At 42.3% G+C, this 23,175-nt stretch overlaps 4 protein-coding genes across 17 annotated transcripts in view; 2 read left to right on the top strand and 2 right to left on the bottom strand.

Moving 5' to 3' along the window:
* myocd (myocardin) overlaps positions 1-8,796 on the top strand; it is an 81,461-nt gene extending 72,665 nt beyond the window's left edge. For 7 of the 11 annotated variants that reach the window (XM_077000114.1, XM_077000113.1, XM_077000112.1 and 4 more), the window contains 6 exons: positions 506-792; positions 907-1,057; positions 1,202-2,173; positions 3,285-3,431; positions 4,499-4,556; positions 4,817-8,796. In XM_077000114.1, the coding sequence (XP_076856229.1) occupies positions 506-792; positions 907-1,057; positions 1,202-2,173; positions 3,285-3,431; positions 4,499-4,556; positions 4,817-5,385 (2,184 nt within the window). In that variant the 3' untranslated portion in view covers positions 5,386-8,796. The remainder of the gene's footprint in view (positions 1-505; positions 793-906; positions 1,058-1,201; positions 2,174-3,284; positions 3,432-4,498; positions 4,557-4,816) is intronic. The other 4 variants (XM_077000120.1, XM_077000119.1, XM_077000121.1 and 1 more) reach the window with 2 other exon arrangements.
* An 84-nt stretch (positions 8,797-8,880) lies between these two features.
* map2k4b (mitogen-activated protein kinase kinase 4b) lies at positions 8,881-15,719 on the bottom strand. Of its 2 annotated transcripts, XM_077000125.1 has the most exons (13): positions 15,344-15,719; positions 14,273-14,308; positions 13,830-13,862; positions 13,506-13,608; positions 13,229-13,403; positions 12,885-13,004; positions 12,418-12,537; positions 12,285-12,336; positions 11,877-12,004; positions 11,576-11,653; positions 11,289-11,437; positions 11,120-11,165; positions 8,881-10,857 (listed from the first exon to the last, which is right to left on the bottom strand). In XM_077000125.1, exons 1-13 carry the CDS (start codon positions 15,459-15,461, stop codon positions 10,744-10,746), a joined length of 1,272 nt encoding a protein of 423 aa, XP_076856240.1. In that variant the 5' UTR covers positions 15,462-15,719; the 3' UTR covers positions 8,881-10,743. The 2 variants fall into 2 exon arrangements, with proteins under 2 accessions (XP_076856240.1, XP_076856241.1); XM_077000126.1 differs by lacking the exon at positions 13,830-13,862.
* Positions 15,720-17,351: 1,632 nt separating this feature from the next.
* On the bottom strand, positions 17,352-19,416 carry adprm (ADP-ribose/CDP-alcohol diphosphatase, manganese-dependent). Of its 2 annotated transcripts, none has more exons than XM_077000127.1 (3): positions 18,852-19,416; positions 18,630-18,752; positions 17,352-18,339 (listed from the first exon to the last, which is right to left on the bottom strand). In XM_077000127.1, the coding sequence occupies exons 1-3, from the start codon at positions 19,414-19,416 to the stop codon at positions 18,050-18,052; spliced, it is 978 nt and encodes a 325-aa protein (XP_076856242.1). In that variant the 3' UTR covers positions 17,352-18,049. The 2 variants fall into 2 exon arrangements, with proteins under 2 accessions (XP_076856242.1, XP_076856243.1); XM_077000128.1 differs by having other exon boundaries at positions 18,060-18,339; positions 18,634-18,752.
* gas7b (growth arrest-specific 7b) overlaps positions 19,393-23,175 on the top strand; it is a 30,359-nt gene continuing 26,576 nt past the window's right edge. Inside the window, exon 1 of one of the 2 annotated variants that reach the window (XM_077000124.1) lies at positions 19,393-19,517. Coding sequence is in view for 1 of the 2 variants with exons in the window: in XM_077000123.1 (XP_076856238.1) it covers positions 22,617-22,796 (180 nt within the window). In the remaining variant the exon portion in view is untranslated. Of the gene's footprint in view, positions 19,518-22,347; positions 22,797-23,175 lie in introns of those variants that run through there. The other variant, XM_077000123.1, reaches the window with a different exon arrangement.

Raw genomic sequence — 23,175 nt, 5'->3', positions numbered from 1 at the left:
AATAAACAATAACATCTGAACTAGATAACTTCTTAAGCAAAATAAGGTTTCAAACAAAATAAGATTCACAGCTCCGTGTTCCTCGGAAGCGGAATATGTAAACAACGCGCACGAGGGCATCAAAGGAATGAATCGAAACTAGCTAGCGGTGGTACGCTAATGCCAGCTAGCGTCGCCACAGTGGGCGGAAATTATCATACAGTTAAGCCCGCCCACTAAGAGGGAAGATATGATTGGTTTGTATAGACACGGGTGAATAATTTATTTGCTTATATTTTTGTAATTGTTTAGATGTCGATGGTCAAACTGTAATTAGATAAAATAAAATTGGATAAATTGTATTATATTTATTTGTTTTAAGAATATTTTAGGCCCTCTGAGAGGGTGTAGAGGGCCCTGACGGTTCCCCACTGAGTGACATGATGAAATGTATAAATACCTTAAATAATCAGCAGACATGTTCCAAGGACGTGTTACTAACGTGTCATTCGCCATCTTATCACAGTCCAAAACGTCGGAGAAGAGCCGACCCAAGAAGCCAAAAGATGTCAAGCCGAAGGTGAAGAAGCTCAAGTACCACCAGTACATCCCGCCGGACCAGAAGGCGGAGAAGTCGCCTCCGCCCATGGACTCGGCCTACGCCCGCCTGCTGCAACAGCAACAGCTCTTCCTGCAGCTGCAGATCCTCAGCCAGCAGAAGCGACAGCAGGGGCCACATCAGCCGCCCACGTCCCGGGCCCCGTCGGGCCAAAGCTACGGCTACGGCCCGGCCCACCAGTGTCCGCCCGCCAAGTGAGTGTCCCTCTGCGGCCGCCGGGCCCAGACACGTTCGGGTTGCTGTAGCCTTTGTCGTGCCCCAGCCTGGCCACGCGGGCGAGGTGATTGAACGTGCTGACTGTGTTCCAGGCAGACGGGCGAGAGGGACGCGCCAGGCGGCTCGGGGGCCAGCGGGGCGAGCAGCACCTCCTCGTCTCCAGTGAAGAACTCCTACTGCAGCCCGGCCGGCATCTCGCCCGTCAGACCGGGACCTCTGCCCGCTAACCTGGACGACCTGAAAGTACGTCTCGGTGCTTCGCATGTCTTGCAATACGAGCCACGCACGTCCGCTTGATCATGGGACGCATGCAGAGATGTTGCTATATAGGGGGGATGAGGGGGCGGGATTGTCCTCGATTGACTGTCCTCAATTTCATGCCTGCAGGTGTCTGATCTTCGGCAGCAGCTGAGAATACGAGGTCTGCCCGTTTCTGGCACCAAGACGGCCCTCATCGAGAGGCTCCGGCCTTACAAAGACCCAAGCTGCAGCTCACCCTCCTCCTCTGGAGACATCACCACGGTGACCTTCCCAGTGACGCCCTCCGGCTCCTCCTACCAGTCTCCCGGCTCCACCATGTCGCACACGGGTGGTTACTACCCCTTCTGCAGCACCAGCTCTACACCACCCATCTCGCCCGCCTCCTCCGACCTGTCCGTGGGCGGCTCCCTGCCCGACAGCTTCAGCGACGTGGCCATGTCCTCGCCGCACTTCGGCCTGCAGCCCTCGCCCGCCCCGCTGAGCGCCGACGAGAACCCGGGCCTGCCCGTGGGCGGCTGTCCCCGCGGCGACGCCCCTGCCGGCCCGGATGCCGAGAAAGACAAGATGCTGGTGGAGAAGCAGAAGGTGATCGAGGAGCTGACGTGGAAACTGCACCAGGAGCAGCGGCAGGTGGAGGAGCTACGCATGCAGCTGCACAAGCGGAAGCGCGTCCACGGCAGCCTGCCCGAGGCCCCGCCCCCGCCCCACCCGCTCCGCCCGCATCCCCCGGCCCAGATGCAGCACTTTTTCGGGGTGTCCGTCAAGCAAGAGCACGTGGTCTCCAGCTGCCCGCTGGCCTCGAAGCAGCCCAAGTGCGGGCATCCGACCGGCTGTATGGAGGGCATGGGTCACTGCGGAGTGGGCGGCGGCCTCCGCGGCCTGGATGGCCCCGCCTCCATGAGCCCCTCTGGCCTGTCGGCCTACTTGAGCCCTCAGTGCTCCCCGCAGGACTCTCCCATCACGAAGAGCTCCGGCAGCCCACAGCCTAGTAGCCTGCCGTCCTCCCCCAGCCACCCGTACCTGCTCACGCCCCCCCTGGGCAGGGACGGTTGCTCTCACATCCTTCCTCACGCTGGAGCAAGACCACACCCCATGCAGGTACCCTTCCCCATACGTACAGTGAACAGCCTACATATAAAGTAGTGGTGGGCCGTTAACGGCGTTAACGGCGTTTGTTAATTTGATACTCTTATCGGGCGATATAAAAATGATCGCCGTTAATCTATTCTTAAAGTTGGGTTGGGAACTGGGTCAAAATGGGTAAGCAAAATATGATGATTTTCAACTTGATAGTTTAGCTCGGCTGTATTCCTAACCAAATTGCACAGTAGCGGCGAGACCGAGTTTTCAAACCTATGAATTACAAATCGTACGTGTGTTTACATGGATGCAGCCACGAAGTCGTCAGGTTTGCTTCATGGAAAATTCATTTTTAGGAACGTAAAGTGTTACCGGAGCGGAGCTCGGAGCGGTCGTTTTCTGCATGGTCCTAGCGCTAGATTCGGTGGGGGGTGGGGGGGGGGTGGACGTAAGTTGTTGAGCGGGGTGGGGTTGTTTGTATATCGCGATCGATCGCCAGTGGAGGGCGACATAGATATGGATCGGAGGTAAATAAACTAGATTTTTTTTTCTCGCCGTGTGAAATCGGACGTGTGGCGTGTGAGCGTGTGAAGACGGTCAAATGCGTGTGTCACACGCTCAATGCGTGAGACTTGAGAGCCCTGATGTTATCAACCCCTTTTAATGTACAGTATGTAGGCTTACAAATTCATGTTTAACTGAATAAACCGTTGAACACGAGTAGCCTACATTTTATTGAGCATGTTTTTTTTCTTCAAGTATCAAAGTAGAACAACTTTCTCAAGCAGTCATTGATGCATTTTGGAAACAGGAGATGAGCCCCTGGTCTAATGCGCCCTCTGTATTAAGAAACCCTATCTCAAAAACTGACTTTTAGTCATTACTTGGGTAGCACGCATATGAGCCATTTTAATATAGATTAATCTAGATTAATTTCAAGATTTCAGTGAGATTAATCTAGATTAAAAATAATAATCTATGCCCACCCCTAATATAAAGTATTCAAACATAAAAGCTTTTAAAAGGCTTAATATTAACTGTTGCACTGTGCTGCCAAGACCAATCAGAAGGGGGGGGTACCGTGGGACCAACAATGTGCTAACAATGAGCTGCTTTCTTTCTCGTTCAGCTCCAGCAGAAGAGTGCTGGTCAGCCTGTAGGCTGCTCTTATGGACCTGACCAAAGAAACATGCAGGCCGTCTACCCCAACAGTGGCGAGAACAGCCTCATGCCCAGGGGATCTCCTAAGGTCAAGAGCCCAGACATGCATCAGAAGGTTTGTTAGGGCTAGCCTACGATTAGCCCCAGTGCTCCTTCCTGACACCTTCCATACTTCCTATAATTTATACTTTTTATACATCTTAAGACCCCTAAACAGTTTGTTAAATTCCACAACTGCAGGCCACAACCAACGAATGCACCGGTCACGTGGTCTTTGTCAGCCTGTAATGTAGTGAACCGTATAACATGAGTAGTGACGAGTCTCTTGGTGGTTTTTATTATGGTCATGTGATTCTGTCACATGCCAAAACCAATGGTAAACAGTGTATAAGGACGTGCACTTTAAGCTACCTGTAATCGTTCAGCCAGGCCTTATAGACGATTCCAGAGCCAGAGGCCAAAAAGAAATAATGAATCTTAACCTTCTTGTTCCTACATATGAACACACACACACTCACACAGCCTGTAACACGTGATCATATGCCCCCCGGCATCCTCTCAGAGCTTCTGAGCCTTCCACCTGCCCTACCTCTCCTTGTCTGGTGTCTCGCCCCATCTCCTTATATGGATAAGGACACTCATGCATCCTTTCTCTTCTCTGTCACTCACCGAGCATGATTCAGTTCCCTAAGAATTGTCTAGTTACAATAGAGCTTTCTGGCTGTTATTAATACAGTTTTGAATGACACCCAAGTGAAATGACACTCAAAAAGGTTTTTCCTCATTACTTATTTGTTTTATGACTCATACTGTGTTTTCAACTTCTATGTTTGAGAATGAGCTTCTAGTTTTAAAATCCTGCTGGAAATTTCTACACATTTGGTCATTCAAAACCAGAAAACCAGCATTCCATCTTGGATAAACCTCGCACTTCTTTTTTTTTCCTGTCATCACATCAGTGGTAGACAATAAATTATTTTTCAGGTGGAATGATTGCACCAGTATCAGATGGCAGTGTCATTATTCTGTAAGCTGAATACAGGAATACAATTGAACACTATGGGGAAATAACTTTTTGCAGAATTATTATAACAAATACAAACTGAATTTTCACATAAAAATATGGAATCTGAGGGATTTTTCTGTATAATAAAGACTTATGTTTCTTCTCTGTTCCTGCAGCAGATGACCAGGAGCCAGCAAATGGATGAACTTCTTGATGTCCTTATTGAGAGCGGAGGTGAGCACAGAAACCTGCAAACAAAAAGCAAGAAAATTACCAGCAATTTTTCTTGCTGTGATTGACTGTAAAGTAAATGTTTCAGGTGGTTGAAGATTGCTGTCCATGGCATGCTGAGCAGTAATTTAACATGTAATCGAGAACTCTTAGGGGAGCCTGTTAGATCTGTACACCCCCTCAATGAAGGCGGGTCATTCATTCTTGCAGGAAATCACTGTGCTCTGCTGTGACACCCTTGCCCCTTCCCCTTTTTTTCAAAGAAATGCCGGCTAACGCCAAAGAAGAGAGGTCCCCTGTAACCAAAGTTGTGCCTCACCTTACAGTTTCACCCAGCAGTGCCGGAGCCGCGGCCGTCCCAAAGTTCCACAGACACTACGGCCACATGTCGGCCTCTCCGATGCCGTACGAGCACGCCGCCGGCGACTGCCACCTGGAGGTTCTACTGTGCGGCCCCATGACCCGGCCAGGCGACATCGTGCCGCTGAAGATGGCTGCCAACGATGGCCCTCTGGAGCAGGCCGGCGAGGGATTTGCTGATCATCGCCACGATGACAAGTTGCTAGGCAACCGTGACATGATGGACACCCCATTGTCCCCCATGGCCACTAAAGTGTCACTGGTGGCCACTGATGGCCAATCGCTCGGGATGACGTATACAGAATCACCGTGGGAAACCATGGAATGGCTGGACCTGACTCCACCCAGCTCGGCTACGGCGTTCGGCAGCGGAATGCCTCCGGCTGGACCCAGCATCTTTAACACGGAATTCCTGGATGTGACGGACATCAACTTGAACTCTGCCATGGATTTGCACCTGGATCACTGGTGAAGTTGACGACAGACCCCCAAAGAATACAAGAAACCCAGCTACATAGATAACAGGGCACTGTACCACAGCCATGCACTTCACAGCTCTACAGTCAAACATGCAGGTATCCCTTTACAGTGCTTATGTATATATATATATATATACATATACATATACATGTATATATATATATATAACGACCCCCTTTGCAAGTGCACAACCAACATGAAAACAAAACCACCCACCGACTGGACTGACACTGACGTGTCATAATTTTGAGTCATAATGATGAGTCAGCGGAGAGATGATTGCAGTGGCCAAACGTGCCTTGTGAAGAAGATCTTATGCCAACAGTTTTACTCTCAGTGTATTTCTTTGTACTTGCACTGGTCCATCAAAACTTGAAAACCCTTTGGATTACGTATTCTGGGAAAGAATGTTTTAATTACTGGAAACAGGGGGAAACCTACAAACCAAATTGCCTTCAAACACAACATCTATAATTCAACAGTATTAGTAGACCATTTGTAAATATTACACTGTACTGGTACAAACCTTTTTTCCATGCACTTTCATGGTGTGTGGAAACACTTATAAAGTGTTCACTAAATCAAATTTATCATCACATATTCTAATGGGCTTTGTAAATATACATTAATGTTCACACTGCACCTTTAATAGTCACATACTCACACAGTCACCTTTGTCACATTTGGCTTTGCATAGATTTTTGGGAAGCATGTAATTAACTCTCCATTTATTTGGATGTTTTTTATTTCCTTTACATTTTTTTTATTTCCTTTAGGCATTTTAATTTATTTAGACAGCTGAGATTTCTTGTGCGAGACCGATTAAACAGATTGACCAACGTGCCCATTTTACAACCACTGGAGCCTTACGCACCATTTAAGTCAGTCGGAACCACGACAATGTTTGAATGTTTTTCCCTTAATGAATGACTACATATAGAGAAGGACAGGCATGCATCATGTACATAGTCAACAATGTTTTTGGTAAAACCAAAAGGTCACACCCAGCTCTCTTCTGCCCCTATATTATTAGTCTGAATTATTGCTGTTTATAATATGACTTTAATACGACATGTGACCCATTTGGTACCTTGGAAGACCTCACTTATTAGATGTATTTATCTGGAAATTTTCATAGATATTTTTACATACAATATTTATGAGACATGGCTTTTTTAGGAATAGAATTCAGAAGTTGTAAATCCCTTTGTAGGAGCACATAATATTAACACCTGTAGTTGTCCTAGGAAGGCCGGACTCTAAGCTAGTCTTTTATACAAAAATGGAAAGCTAATATTTGTCCTTAAAACCACATTTTATGTCTGACAAAACCTTTGGAACACTAAGAGCTAACTACCCGAGCATCAACAATATTTTTATATTGTATATTAAATATTGTATTGAATATATAACTATCCAGCCATCTGCATTTGCTTATCCGGGTCCGGGCCATCTCTTCCTCTGGGGAGATACAGAGGCATTCCCAGGACAGCCGAGACATATAAACTCTCCATCATGTCCCACTTGGACATGCCGGGAACACCTCAGGAGGGAGGCGCCCAGATGCCTGAGCTGCCTCAGCTGGCTCCTCTCTACATGGAGGAGCAGTGGCTCTAATCCGAGTCTCTCCTGGATGACCGAACTCCTCACCTTATCTCTGTGGGAGAGGCCGGACACCCAGCAGAGGAAACTCGTTTCAGACGCTTCTGTCCTCAATCACATTCTTTCGGTCACAACCCAGAGCTTGTGACCATGGGTAAGAGTCAGAACATAGATTCATCACATTTCAAGTTATGCAATAAATTGGGATTTAATAAACATATTAAAATCAGGCATTAGATGCTTTACAATGGAAGATTGCCTTTTTCATGAATATTTGTGCAGAATGAAATGTAATATAATGTATGTTTTACTGTGAAGACAGACACCCACACTGGGACTGTTATGCAAATGTTTGTCAGGTGTAAAACCTGTAGACATTTTCTTTATAAATTCAACAGCATTTTGTGTTCTTAAAAAATGGGCATCTTTGTGTATTGTAAAACGACCTTGGTGGCTACTTGTAAATCACAGACTAGGTAAAAAAGAAAAAGAAAAACCACCATCTACAGAGGAAGATATTTCTCTGACAGTGTAGCTGTGAACTGATCCGTTTTGATATCCTGATTTGTATGCTATGGAATATATGAATGGTTCGATTCATATTTTAGTGGCTGGTTAACCCAAGCTGATAACAGTTGTCTTTGTGTTTTATAGCTATGTGTACACATTGTTCAAATTTCAATTTTAGCATTTAATTTAGGGGAAAGCCATCATCCTGTGTAACCCTCCATCTCCCCCTCCTGTTCATCATGATCTCGACTTTCTAAATTCACTATAGGGTCAAGCGAAATGTGATAAGGACTTTCAAATGAACTTAGAAAGTAAATGTATTGTAGTATTACAGTATTGCAGTACACACCTCTATAACAAATGAAAGGGATTCTTTTTTTCCAACAATAAAACAATTTTTGGCATTATGGATCAAGACCATGGTCTGAGTTGTTTTACTGAGATTAAAAACACAGCTGAGATATTTGATCATTGATCCATTCAGTCCGATTTGCCTTACAACTCCCACATATAACAGATTCACAAGTTTTCACAATATGGCATGTTATATCTATGAGACTAAACAACAATACTACTTAACACAATAGTTCACTACAAGTTCTGTTCAGGCAAGAAGAATGTAACCATTAAGGTGCTGCAATGGGTTTATAAATCTATTCAATTGGGTCCCAATGTTTTGTAACATACTATTACCAATATGAAAGGTATTGTTTGTTTAAATATATGTGACACTTTTTGAGATTGCTAGATATACCAATGAATTAAACTCCTGTAGGCCCAATAGAGCTTCCTTGGCCAGGTGTTCTACTCGGACCATGTATGATATGCTGGAACGAAAAACAGATTCTATGCACAATTACCCCAACACAATCCTACGTGCTGACCAGGTGTCTGACAAAGGTGGTCTTGGCTGAGACACACCTGTTCAGTACACACGATTGCTTTATCTTGCTGAAGAACATGTGTTAATGTTGTTTTTCTCCTTTTTTTCACCTCAGAAAAAAAATATATAGATATGACAAAAAGCTTTTGTACTGCTTGGCCACTGAACAGCTTTACAATGTAAACAGTCTCAGTATGTCTCCACCACTGTGCAACTATTAAAAAACTTTAATAAAACACAAATTACATTTCCAAAAATGACCTACTCAAGTTTATCATTTCTTGTATAATTAACACAGCTGAGTCTGAACGTGTGCCTTCTGAAAAATTGTTTTGGCATTCCACACTTCTTCAGTTGAAGTCATATTTTATATAGAGTGATATAACAGAAAATAAATAGAATTTCTAGAAATACTGTATAATATCCCAGGAGACCATTTAAAACAAAAAGTTATAGAATTTTATCAAACAAATAGTCTGTACACCAGAAGAGGCTAATTAATTGGATTTATTCTAGTATTTAGCCTATTTGTTTCCAGACCTTACAGAAAAATAGGACAATAAGCTCACAGTCACATCTGAATCTCATCACGACTGACCTGCAGACAGACACTTAGATCTTATCTATGTGAACACTACGATTCCATGAACTTCTTTAAATACATGAAGTGAACAAAACAAATAGCGCAGACCCATCTGAGCTTAAGCACATCCAAACCAGACACAAGGCAAGATCCCTGCAATCATCTCATCACTGCTTTTTTGTTTTTTTAACAAGATATCTGCTTTGACAACATACACATAAAATATCTTCACAGTGTGAACATTTCTGGAACATGTATCCCACTCTTGATAGTGATAGAATATAATGATATATGTTGCATTCAAACATATTTGCCCAATTTTTCCCTTCTAATATTAAATATGCTACTAAATCGTCATTTTGTACACTGCTCACATTTGGAAAGCTTTTTAAATGGCTACAATTGAATTATGATGATGTCCTTATTAAAAAAAAAGGATATATATCGTTAACCATTCAGTTCATGTTATCTTAAATCTTAGCCAAATAATGTCTTTTCACACTTCAGGTACAAAAACAGAGACTTGTTCAGCAGTTTTCCAGCCTGGTGGCATATTTGCTTTTACAAAAAAAAATGTAAAAGTGCTTTGGCAAAGTGTAGTACGTAAGCTAAACAGTGACCTTTAGATGTCCTTTACATTCCATCCCTAAGTCAAAGCATCACGCTTCTTCTGTTAATCGCATGCCAATAAAACGATCAAGGCAGTGGTTGCCGCTGCTAGAAAACAGCGGGAGTTTTGATGAGCAATCTTTTCATCACGGGCTGACAAAGTTGCATTTACAATCGTATAGAGGCATTTCCTGAAGGTTTTATACAAGTGTTCACTGCACCGGAGGTTTTTCTTAAATGCAGTGAATCTGATTTGGTGGGTTAAAATTGCATATTCATGAAATAAAGCTACTTATAAAGGATAACTTGAGATTTTTTTTTAACTAGACTTGATGTTTCACTGTCTTAGAAGTCTTCTGGACTGGAGGACCCTGCGTGTGTCCACCACACCCTGACCAGGCTGCATGGGTGCAGCATGATGGCACACATGGACTTCAGGATTGCAGAAGCAGGACTGATGGTGTTGAAATTTCAGTCCGGAAAAACTTCAACCTGCCTAAATGACTGATATCCCAAGTACGTGGAGCAAAAGGTCCAGCAGAAACTCTCCATGCATCCTTTTAGGAGTCTCTGAAGTAGAACAATACTTCTGCATACTTGTTTATTTCACAAAGGCCAAAACTAAAATGTGCTTTACCTGTACAAATATTGACCTAAATGATCCATCCTATTATAGAAATTATGTTACAGGAAATGGTAGTTTCTTTCCATTTGTGTATCATTGTGATTCTTTTCTTTTGGTAAGTTTTATATTGTTTATATTACTTTCAAGTGTATATACATTGTAGTTATTATTTTTTTATTCCCATCAACATTGCTTTCATGACCTACGTACAGAATGAAGGTGTTCCAAGTTTTGTGGTCTAATTTTGGAAACAAGCTCGGCTAAGGTGTGTGTGTGGCATCGAAATGCATACGACGTGTCATAAATGATTAGAGCCTAATTTGATCATCTGAACGGAGCTCATTTTTTGCTGACCAATGTAGTAGATGGTTTGAAGATGAAAGCTGATCCTTATTGCACAACATATGTTTTGGGGTTTCGAGTGTCTCTTCTCAAAGCAGTGTTGAAGCAGGGTAGCACAGCGTCGACGCACTCTGAGACGTTCCAGTTTCCCGCCGCGTTATCCGGAGGGGAGAGGGGGTTGGGAGGCTCGGTGTAATCAGTCGATGTACATGGGAGAGCTCGGGGAAGCAGGGATCTCGTCCAGAATCTTACACACGTAGCTGGCCACATCCACCACTCGCTCCTCGTACATTAGAATGAAGGGATGTTTCTGCATGACACAGAGGAGAAGCTCAAACCAAACCTGACAGAAGTGCTGCTCACGAGAGGTTTCTATTAGGCTTTTCCTGGAAAGTCTTAACTGGGAATTACATTTAAAACAAATGATCCTAGCTCAAATAGGCATGAGATGTAATATTATGACACTGGATTTAATACCATAGAGTACTAATTGACTAATTGATTTTCAACCACTTCACTACATTATGAATTCTGTACATTCTGTGATGATTTGTGGCGGGGGATATGCCTACCAGAAGCTCCCTGTATTTGGGCCTTTTTGACTCGTCCTTTGTAAGGCTGGAAGGCAAGTGCATCAGAACACCGTCACCAAGTTTGTGCTGGCTGTGGGATTCTGCTCGATTCCCATTCAAGAAAAACTAGCTTCGAATATGACTTCAAGGGCCGCACTTCCGCACTCACCATAGATTGACAAAGTTGATGAATTTGGGAGAAAACTGCCTCTCCTCCGAATTGCTCAGTTGTGGAGGGTCTCCTTTTACCACCTGCGTCAGCTGGTCGAACACGCTGTTCCATTTTGGGTACGGGAAGCGTCCTGTGGCCAGCTCGTACTGCCGGAGAGGAGTGTGCATGTCATTCGTAGCATTACACTTATTTCACACTGCACAGAGTGCATTAGCGCACAGACACAGTGCACTGACTTGAAAGGCATGCAGCAGGAATGACTGAGAGGTTTAACGATGCCGTACCAGAGTGATTCCCAAACTCCACACGTCCGAGCGCACGTCGTAGCCTTGCCTGGAAGCACTAGGGTCGATCCGTTCAGGCTACGAGGGAGGGGGACAAACTGTTGGACCGGTACTCCAGTGGTGGACAGTAACAAAGTAAATTTAATTCATTACCGTACTTAAGTATCGTGTGTTTCTTTGAATTAGAAACAAAATTTTCTTTAAAAATAAATCCTTCCAGGGTTGGAATTGCCATACCGACTAAAACAGAGGAATTTAAGAACTAAACAGAAAGGTGTCCGTAAAGGTGCCAGTAACTTACAGCCATGTAAGGCCTGCAGCCTGCATCTCTAGTCTTGGCTATGGAGTCCACCAGTTGGCCACTTATACCAAAGTCACAAAGCTTGATGTTGCCATTCCGATCCAGGAGGATGTTGGAGGGTTTGATGTCTAGAATAAAATAAAAAATAAAGCATATTAAAAGAACTGCAGCTTTAAAACTGACAATAAGCAATAAGGAATGTGTCATACATTTTTCTATATATTTGTAAGAGGTTTTATGATTTGTATCATTAAGATTGTAATAAATGTAGTTATACATACTAACCACTGGGCGGCACACTGGTTGTATAAAATTCAAAAGACTAATAACTGCTTTTAAAAATGGGCATGACTTCCACTTTGAAGTCATAAGTGTACAAAGCCTGACAGTAAAGTCCCATTTTCTCACCTCTGTGAATTATTTTCAAGTTTTCTTTCAAGTGATTCAGTGCTTTCACAGTCTGTAATGAGATTGCAGAGAAAGATGAGGCAACACACTTCACAGCTGCACCACCTAAAATGGCAGATGGTCATGCACTTACCGCTAACGTAATTTTGCCTAATATTTCCTCTGGAATGACATCATCTAATGAGCAGTATACATATTTGTAGAATTTGTCGAACGAGGTAGACATAAGTTCCATACATATCCAACAGTCTCCCTGTTTAAATAAAAAAACGAAAGAAAAGTTATTATTAAAAGAAAAGACTGAAATTCCATACACCATCCCTCATAGCAATCACTAAAGCACATGTTTTTACAAGGACACACAAAATAAAAGTATTTGCCAACTGTTTGCCAACGACCAAACACTGAACCTAAACTACAGAGTTGTCATCATTTCTGTTCTCACATGACATTCAAGCTTTCATTCCTACTGTACTGGAATCTTTCCTTTCTGCCCAAGAGGTGCTCATTTGGACATTACTGTACCCACTTCAACCTTAAGTATCATCATAATGAGGTGTGAGGGGCTGCTGGGAGCCTGTAGTGAAGCAAAGTGTTTACCTCTCGGAACAGGGCCCCATAAAACTGAACAATATATGGGCAGTCGCTGCTCCTCATCACCACGTCCAAGTCCATGAGCAGCTGCTTCTGTTCTTTCTCATCGACAGTGGACCGAATCCTCTGCGAAACAAATAGCCCATAACCCATAACCACCTGCTAATAGCCACAACCACCTGCTATTACCCAGCACCACAACTAGAACAGAAGCACATTGTTGTATGAACAGGAAGCACACAACACACCATTCCTAATTGCATCATATTATAAAACATTTTATACAAAGATTATCCAGACCGTGAAGCTAAAAAGTAGCGTTTTTACAGAATGGTGCACTGGGCCATCACCTTGACAGCCATGATCTGACCACTGGGCTTGTGAACCATCTTGTTGACAGAACCGTAAGCTCCCCTGCCAATCTCGCCAAGGTCCTTCAGGTCTTCAGCGGTGAAATCCCAGTGCTGATCGGGAGAAATCTTTAGCTTCCCACATGACTCAATGCTTTGAGTGCGCAGCCTCTCTCTGAAAGTCAAGCCAGAAGAGCCAGTGAACCACAGAGCCCCAGATGCGCATCACTAACCCGTAGGAAGGGGCGAAGTTTGGGCGGAGTTTTATCCCACTTACATGTGTGGGTTCTGGAAGGAAGGAGTGGCTGAAACAATGGGCAGTCTTGCGCTTGGTTTAACTGGAGGGTTAGCAAAGTTTAACTTCAGAGCTTTGCGCTTACCTGAGAAAGTCAGAAAATAAAACACCACTCAGAACATAACAAAAGAGACAAATGTGATGATAATATTTTAAAGATGAGAAAAATCTAAAAAGCATTGCTTGAGATGAAATAAAATGGTTTCAATAAAGATTCTCTGATAATCCTGAAAAGGCATTCCACTTTTAGATCTAATATTAGAGTTACATTGATCAAAACAATCACACTGTCAAACAGAGACTTACTCTGGGGCACACCAGACAGATTTATCTGAAACCCTGCAGTGAAAAAGGCAAAAATAATAAGTCTAGACTAAATTAAAAAAAAAAAATCCAAGGAGTAGTGGAAAAATTAAATGTATATACAATTTCTGTATATTCAGCTGAGAACACAAATATCTGAATGGGCAAATACTGCATACAGCAAGACAACCATTTCTAAAATTCGTTCCAACATTCTGAAGTCTAAGATGCACATCACGTCCTGAAATGGCACACTGCCCTGCCTGTACTGCAGAGTCCTAAGTATCTGCAAAATGTGTATAAAACAGTCCTAATTTCTAAACATCTCAGCTGATATAAACCGGATGGCAATTAATAGCCTTTCATGAAAGCTGCTGCACTGCAAGTTTACCTCACAGTGAGCGACAAATATAATTGAAAAGGCAATGACAGTAAAGTAAGAATACCTGTTTCATTTTGACACCTCCAGCATGTGTTGGATTCTGTGAATTTTACACATTTTAAACATGTTATGAAGCTATATGAGAAGTGAACAAATGAGTGCTCATGGAAAAAAATACATTAACAAGAATACATTGCATTTGTTTATGCCGTTTGATATAAAAACTCTAAAACAAAGTTAGATTATAAATGCATTGCTCAGTGAGATATTGTTTAATTCCAAATATTCAACAATTAATGGTCTGTTTCAGAAAAATTCCTCATAATGTAAGTAAGTGGTCTGAAAATGCATGACTATATGTGATTGTTGACTCACTACATTCATGATCACAGACTTGGAACACCAACAACCCAGGAGAGAACAGAACGAGACTTTTAACTCAAAACCTTGAAGGACGTTCCTACACCCTCTCATTACTACCCACTAATTAAAACAGAAATTTCAGGGCAAACATTAAATCACATATATTAAACTGTGCACTGACATGGGCCCTCTTGGACAGTTGATATTATCCCTAATTAATTACATAGGGCGTGGTAAATTGAAATTGTGTTATACGTGACACTGGTGTGACTAGAGATTTTGAAGAATACAAAAAAAAAAAAAACACCCCATTTTGGATTACGTGCAAGTATTCACAATCCTCGACCGTAATCCGCGTCTATATTAAGCCGACTGTGGTAAACTATCCAGCCGTACCTCGCTAGTGTTTATGCAGCTAACTGGGATTCATCCGGACACACTTGGCGACAGAAGTCTGACCAGGCCTTAGCTACAAAGCATGCGGCTAATATGCCAAAGTCACTTTACTAGCTGTATTAGTGTTTTTCCCCCCACCTTTACTCAGTTTCCAACGATTTGAAGTTTCGTTTCAAAGCATAATGGTACGAGAGGTTCACGAGAAACAGTAATATAAAAGACCCGTGTCAGGGCCTAACAGTTTAAAACTAGCCAGTTAGCCAGCAGCGCTCTACCAGCTAGCTGTGGTGCAAGAAATGAGTGTTACAGCCTGTTAGTATGGCTGAACTGGAAAAGTGAAACAAACAAAAGTAGCACATCGAGTTTGGTTTCTTACCCTGCATACTGCTCATTGTTAAGTGCTGAGTCTGCATTTGATGGTGTAGCATGGGTCCTGCCGCGTTAATGCTATTGCAAGAAGTTGGTGAGTTAGTGCTGGGACTAGGAGTCGCCATTGTTGAGTGTTTATTTCAGCGGTACAGTGGCAGCAGTGCAGCGAGCGAAGACGCAGCCTCTGCGGACCGGACTAGACGCACCACGATGTACTAAAATATACAAGAACAAATCCCGAGCAGGTCAACACATCGTTTACTTAAGGCGACAGAGTGTTAAAGTTGCTCCATTGGAGTTGTTTCAGCGGTCCTAATTGATAAGCTGGTGAATATGGGCAAAGAGCAATACCACGGGATTTCCAAGACGGAAAAACAACATTTTAAAATAAAAGTCTCCGGACGCGAACTGGCTACAAAATAAAATTAGTACTATATAAGCCAGTTTTTTGACCAGTGTCGATTTTGCTTTACATCTGTCTCAAAAGCAGTTTTTTTCTGAAAGATTCGCATATGAATAAGTTGATCTGTCAAGTTTAAAAAGTCAGTTAGTCTGTGCGACCGGCTGCTAAATGACGTGTAGTTTCAAATATTACATGGGTCAAATATTACATTGGATACAATATTACAATTACAATTATAATATTACATTATCCAACTCATCATCACGTCCTTCACAAGTTGGATCTCAAAGACTCCTGGGACATAAGTGATGTCCATTTTGACTCATGCTCTTTATCGATTTCAGTTCGGCGTTCAACACGGTGATTCCATCCATGCTGATTTCCAAGCTCAACCATCTGGGCATCAGCACATCACTTTGTAATTGGATTTCTGACTTTCTGACCAACAGACTCCAGTCCGTTAAACTAGGCAACCTGCACTCCCCACACATCACCGTAAACACTGGCGTTCCACAAGGCTGTGTTCTAAGGCAGATACTGTACTCCTCTTCACCCATGACTGTGTACAGGTTCATGGTTCAAACACCATAGTGAAGTTCGCAGATGACACCACAGTGATAGGCCTGATCACAGACAATGATGAGACAGCCTACAAGGACGAAGTACAGCACTTGTCCTCATGGTGCCATGACAACAACCTGACACTCAACACACACAAAACAAAGGAGCTCATCATAGACTACAGGCGGATGAGGAAACAAGCACACGCCCCCATCGTCATCAGCGGAGCTGCAGTGGACCAGGTGTCCAGCTTCAAGTTTCTTGGTCTCCACATCTCCAATGACCTCACCTGGTCCCTGAACTCCTCTGTCCTCATCAAAAAGGCACGGCAGCGCCTCTACTTTCTTCGCAGCCTCACGAAAGCTCACCTGGCTCCCAAGATCCTGGTGAACTTCTACCACTGTACCATCGAGAGCATACTGACCAACTGCATCTCTGTTTGGTACAGCAGCTGCCACGCTGCAGACCGCACAGCACTCCAGCGAGTGGTAAAAACAGCGCAGCGCATCATTGGCACTGACCTACCCACAATGGAGGATATCCACCGCAAGCACTGCCTGGGCAGGGCGAGAAACATCATCAAGGATGTTACCCACCCAAGCCACAGACTCTTCAGCCTCTTACCATCTGTCAGGCGTTACCGGAACATCCATTCCTGCACCAGCAGGCTAAGGAAGAGTTTCTTTCCTGAAGCGGTTATCCTCATGAACACTGCACAGTCACTTTAAACATCACACAACATTGCACAACTTCTCTCTGCACCTCCTATACACTGTTAACATACCTATAACCTAGTCATAGTACTGTTCTGCTGTATATTACACAGACTATATTGCTGTATATACCATATATTATATTTTGTATTACATTCAATTGTACATTTATATTTACGAATCAGCACTACCGCACTTTCTGTAAATAATGTTATCTATTGCACTCTGGTTAGATGCCAACCACATTTCATTGGCACGTACTTGTACTTGCACAGTGACAATAAAGTTGAATCTAATCTAATCTAATTTTAATACATATCTTTCTAAAGCATTTTATCTGCACCTGCTTCTATCTGAAGAACATCTCAGTTGTCAATGGAATATCATAACATAATACAGAAAGTGTGGACAAGGCATTGTTTCTAAATTGATTGTTTCTACTTCAAGTTTATTTGCATGAAACATTTCATACACGGTGACAATTCAAAGTTTGGTGCTTAAATAAATAAAGCTTTATTTAAATAAAAAAGATAAAATAATTGATTTAATAATACTGTTGATGTACAGTATATGTTAATAAAGTGGTGCCATTAAGCCTCAATATCCCTTTTCCAAATTGATCTTGCAATACATTATGTTTTCTGATTTTATCAAGTTTGTATAAATGTAACAAATGTGTTATCTGTGAATATTCATGAATGTGCCACCATGCAGGAAATATATAATTAAAGTGCCTTTATTCAAATTATTCAGTAATTACAATCAAATTACACATCTTCACATATAAAAAATATATGTATAATATTGCATATATTTTATGCACAAAGAAATTATGTAAATACATTCCCCAAAGATATTCCACAATATTTTGCCATAAAAATGTTAATGATTTTGCTGTAACAACTATAATTTAGAAGGTTGAATCTTATTTGCAACACCATATAAATAAAAATATGCCCTTAATATATTTTTCAATTAACTTCATTATATATCCCTTTTGTGTTATAGCATATGGGCAATGTGTCCCAATTATGCTTCACTGAAACATAAGCAGTCTGTCAGATATCCTTCCATTACCCTTGAGCACCATCTTATCTTCGTATACATACACGGTCCCAAAAGCATCACTGTCTGGTGGTGTCTCAATAACCCCTTCCAGTGTGAGGTGATGAACACCAGATGTATCTAAGTGGTAGCCCCCATCATGATCATGTCCAGCCATGACGCACACCACACTCTTATGAGAGTTGAGAATAGAGAGAATCTTGTCATAGTTCCACGCAAGACATATGGAGTCAGTGGAGAGGGGGTGAAGAGGAAGATGGCCTGTCAAAAAAATAAAAAATAAAAAATTGCTACAACTGACACGCTTTTGAAATTCCATAAGGAAAATTATCTTGATTAATCATTTCACTGGGCCAGGAGTTTATTTAGCAAAACTTCTGTATTTAGCAAGATCAGTACAGCCAAAGTCAGAAGTACAGTACTGCCTATGATGAGCACCAATGCACAAGTCAACATCGGGATGAAATTTAAATCGTTCCTTTAAATATAACACGGTTGGGGCCGGTCCGGGAATTGTATGACAACTTAAGTTGTTGAAGGAATCTACTTACTCACAATGATGACCTTTTCTTCCTTCTTATCAGCGCTAATCAACACTTTATTCAGCCAGTCTAGCTGATCTTGGCTGAATCCCCCGTTGAATTTCACAAATCTCCCTTGCCACTGATTATAGCCTGTAAAAACACCGCACACTCATAATTACGCGAAACGTTTAGTACCCGCAATGTCTGGGACGTCCAACGTAAACAACTCGAAACAACACGTTCGTGTACCTGGCGGCTGATTGAGATTGTCATTAGGGTTGTTTGCCTTAATGAGCTTAAATGACTTCTTGTACTTTTCGCTTGATTGCTCTCTTCCGATGATACTCAAGTCGTAGGAATCCAGCACGACAAATCTAAAGTTAGGAGCAGGGCTAAAATGATACGCGTAGACATCGTCCGACATAACGCCGTCCCCTACACGGACGCAGTGGACTCTGCTGTCGATGACGGACGAACACAGCTCGCTTCTGCTGAAATTATAAAATTCGTGGTTACCCCACACATGGTGAACTCTCGTTGAATAGTTGCTGAACTCACCGACGACCGTTTGGAGGGCTCGTTCAGAAGCCCCGTACTTTTTGTTGAATCCATCGATAATGTCTCCGAGCTGAAGAATGAAGCTGGGTTTTATAAGCTGTTGGTCCCAGCACCTGTTCGCATTACACAGGAGTTGGAGACTGCTTCTGTAATAGCGCTTTCTCGTGCCGTGAAAGTTAAACCCGTCGTCTATGTCGGCGTACTGGATATCTGCAATTACGCCGAACGTGAAGACGGGATTTGAACTGAGCTCCATTTGGACGCGCTCTCGTGTTTGGTTTTAAACCCCGTTTACCGACGAGTGCAAGTGTCCTAACCATGTGATGATTACAGCAGGCCGGGCAGATCTATGTTCAGGTCAGTCTTAAAATATTAAAATTAAAGTAATCGCGATATAACAACTCGGATGCATGAGTCAAAACATTGTGCTACTCAGCGTTAACTCCAAGCACTTTTTTGACAGTATGTGTCGAGACCGCTGTAGCTGTACGTTTTCTTCTTGAAGTTTCTGGCGGTTGGCATTGACCATCAAGGCGCACTACCGCCACCATCTGTAACCGGAGTTACTCTAATAGGAAAAAAACAAATCCTTAGAGAAAAAGAAATTATTTAGCATCTAATGTTTTCTTCACTTTTTATCTACACCTCTTTGGGCCAGGACAAACCTGACATTGTCTTGTCTTGAGCAGAAAGAATATTTCAGTGAAACGGCAGGCAACTTTGGTTGGAGAAACATAGAAGATAATTTAATGTTAGATGAGATTTCTTAAAAACTTTCTAAATAGATAGATAGATAGATAGATAGATAGATAGATAGATAGATAGATAGATAGATAGATAGATAGATAGATAGATATAGATATAGATAGATAGATCCATAGATCCATAGATAGATAGATAGATAGATAGATAGTTATTGTTGCTTAATGTGTATGCATGCATATATACCTACACATATGCATTATGTAATGGTAAGATAAATGGAATGCAGTGTTATTTGTAGGTGTAGTGAGGAGTTTAGTGGGGGTATTGAGAAGGGGAAGAACCTGGTCCTGATCCTGAGCCGAGTGGTTCTGGAGTGGATGCTCCTGTACCTCTCCCCACACAATAGGAGCTTATACGGTGTGTGGTTTGGGAGAGGGGGTTCACTGATGATGCTGCATGCTCTGCCATATTGATACGGTCATGGTAGGGAGAAGGAATGCCCTGAAGGTCCAGGAACTTAGAACTGCTTAGGAGCAGACTGAATGTCTGAGCTGGTGTGAGTCGATCTTTGTGATTGTGCAGATGTTCTGCACGTAGAGGTTGGCATCATTTCTCTTTTACTTTCTTTTTACTCACATCAAGCTCAGACTTCACCAGAAGCCCATAGCTGACTAAACATCTATTGCTCTTAAGCAATCCAAGTTTCCCAGATTACTCAACTGCAGGTTTTGTTCGTCCCTGCATTTAGAGACTTAGCATAGAGCCATAACAAGATCATTGCTTGGTGCCCAGAGATTTTGTAAGGAATGCTTAAAGGGGCTGTCATATACTCCTACGACTAACCAGGGGGGAATATGACAAAAACAACAACAGACAAAGCAAAAACAGTAAAGCAATGCTAAACAATTTATATATTCTTTATATTGTATTTTATATATTATTTTATATAAAATATAATATATATTATTTTATTATTTTTACTCACATAATCAACCCTTTTCTTCCATCTCTCTTGTATGTGTGTGTGTGTGTGTGTGTGTGTGTGTGTGTGTGTGTGTGTGTGTGTGTGTGTGTGTGTGTGTGTGTGTGTGTGTGTGTGTATACATGCGCGACTTTTTTATCTGTGTCAAGAGTGCCTGGTGTTCACGATTTTTCATTCAGATTTACTTTCCTTTTTCCCACACAGCCGCTGGTTTCCTCGGTTACCACACTGTTAAAGTGTTCAACCCCGATAGCTTCCGTGTGCATCACTCTTTAGAGTATCAGCCAAATGCTGTCAATGTAAAGTAGCCTGATTTTATGTAGTTTCGTTTCATATCGTTTATTTCAAGTGTTATTTCGATAGGTAAATGTAATCTAAAGTCAGGCTGCAGTGATGACAGCTGAAGTAAAGGAAGGCTAGGAAAGGGGCGTGTCCAGTATCGAGAGCGGGTCCTAAGGGCTGGGCGGACATCGCCGAGACACCGGCCATGATGCTGCTTGACTGATATCTTTGTCTGTGAATTTCCTGCTTGAAAATATGTCAAGACACGAACGTTCATGTTCTTTTTAACAAGCAATTCACAGACCGTTGAGTCTGGGTTGAAATGTGTGTAGTCAATTATTTGCTATGCATGAGTGTCTAGATCATTAATCTTTAACATTCTATCTTAATCTGTTTTGTCCTAAAGTTTTTACTTATAAAAGAGTTGTACAAATAGGGCACACGCCAAAAAGAAAGCCATATTTGGCTAGATGGTAAACAATTACAGATATAACAGGGACGTCTGCTTGCATCTTTAGAGTAATTTACCCACCTCCGTTTTTCAGATCATTTGTATATCTTAATCTGGACAAGTGAGATGATGCGAGATGAACGAGGAACTACTCATTTTGAATTGAATTAAACTGAATTACTGGAACATTGTAAGAGCCCAGACCATTTCACATGAACGCTGTTGACTGTTATCAGTGGGGCCATCTTGTGGACAAAGTTGAAAAGTAGGGGAAACAAACACACAATTAAAGAGAAATACATTTTAAAAATATGTAGAGATTATTTTCACTCGTATTCTCTTTGACAAGAAAGTAAACATAACAATTAGGAGATTCACGTGCAATTTAGCTTTTATTAGTGAATCTATATAAAAGAGCACATTTTGACATTTTTGATAATGTCACATTTTTAATTACGGTAATTAAATTGTCCTTTTACCCATGTTTTTTCTTTCTTGATTTTTTACACATTAAAGGCATAACAACCCAGTGTCCCAATTTGCTCGGTTAGAGCCTTTCATAATAACTTTAGGTCTCAATGAACAAAGACAACCTTTTTGTTAATGACATTGTCTACGTCTGCCAAATATCAGGATTGCGTAGCCTACTTCAGGGCGGTAAACAAAACCGCATATTACGGCGTAAGGGCAACACGCAGTAGGCTCCGAAATGGGTGGGGGCATTCACACAGCACATTGTGAAAGTCTGTTATTCCTGTGCCATGTATTTACTGACGTCTGGTTACTACCGTGTTATGTCACACAGAGGCGCAGCGGGAACTCAACCCTCGGTCTATGGTGCTCTATTACCAAGGAGGCGCTGCTAGCGCAACACGCATCATCTGTACGGATCCCAGCACAAGCCTTACCCACTTTTGTTATTGAATTTGTACGAAAACGGGCAAATTGATAAATGCTTCCGGATGCCATTTCGAAGAAACTGAAGATATATTCTGGAACAACGAATCGCTTTCACTGATCACTTAAAAAGTTTGCGATGTCTGGATCTTTCTGTAAAAGTTTATATGCCTTCAGCGGGGATCAGCATCAGCAGGGCTTGAAGTTCGAGGCTGGAGAAATTATCAAAATAATCCAAGCTTTGCCTGGAGGATGGTGGGAAGGGGAGAAGGATGGAATAAGAGGGTGGTTTCCCTCAAGTTACGTCCAAGTCGTGGAGGTAGGTCCGCCTGCAAACTGAGATTCAGTAGTCGTGTTATCGAAACACGTACGTTGGGACGTAGGCTATAAACTGGACGGTCAGTTGTTTGGGATTGGGTTTTTCTTGGATAAACTTAAATGACCTAGTAATTTATTCTAGATTCAACAGTCATTAACCCAGATAGTATGAAAGATATAGGCCTGTCATTACGAGCTATTTTATTCACACCTTAGTTCACGTTATCTGTGAGAACGCGCTTGGCCAGGAGAAGGGAGACTAGCGAAAACTCACCCATAGGACACTTCAGATATGCGCAGAACGCGGACGTTATGAATGGGGCCAAACGAATTCTCTTGTGGATTTAGATCTGATAAGTTAAGCCTGTCCCCACAGAGTA

This window comes from Brachyhypopomus gauderio, chromosome 3 (genome assembly GCF_052324685.1).
Source record: "Brachyhypopomus gauderio isolate BG-103 chromosome 3, BGAUD_0.2, whole genome shotgun sequence".
NCBI lineage: Eukaryota > Metazoa > Chordata > Actinopteri > Gymnotiformes > Hypopomidae > Brachyhypopomus > Brachyhypopomus gauderio.
This window is presented reverse-complemented; position numbering and strand designations above follow the sequence as displayed.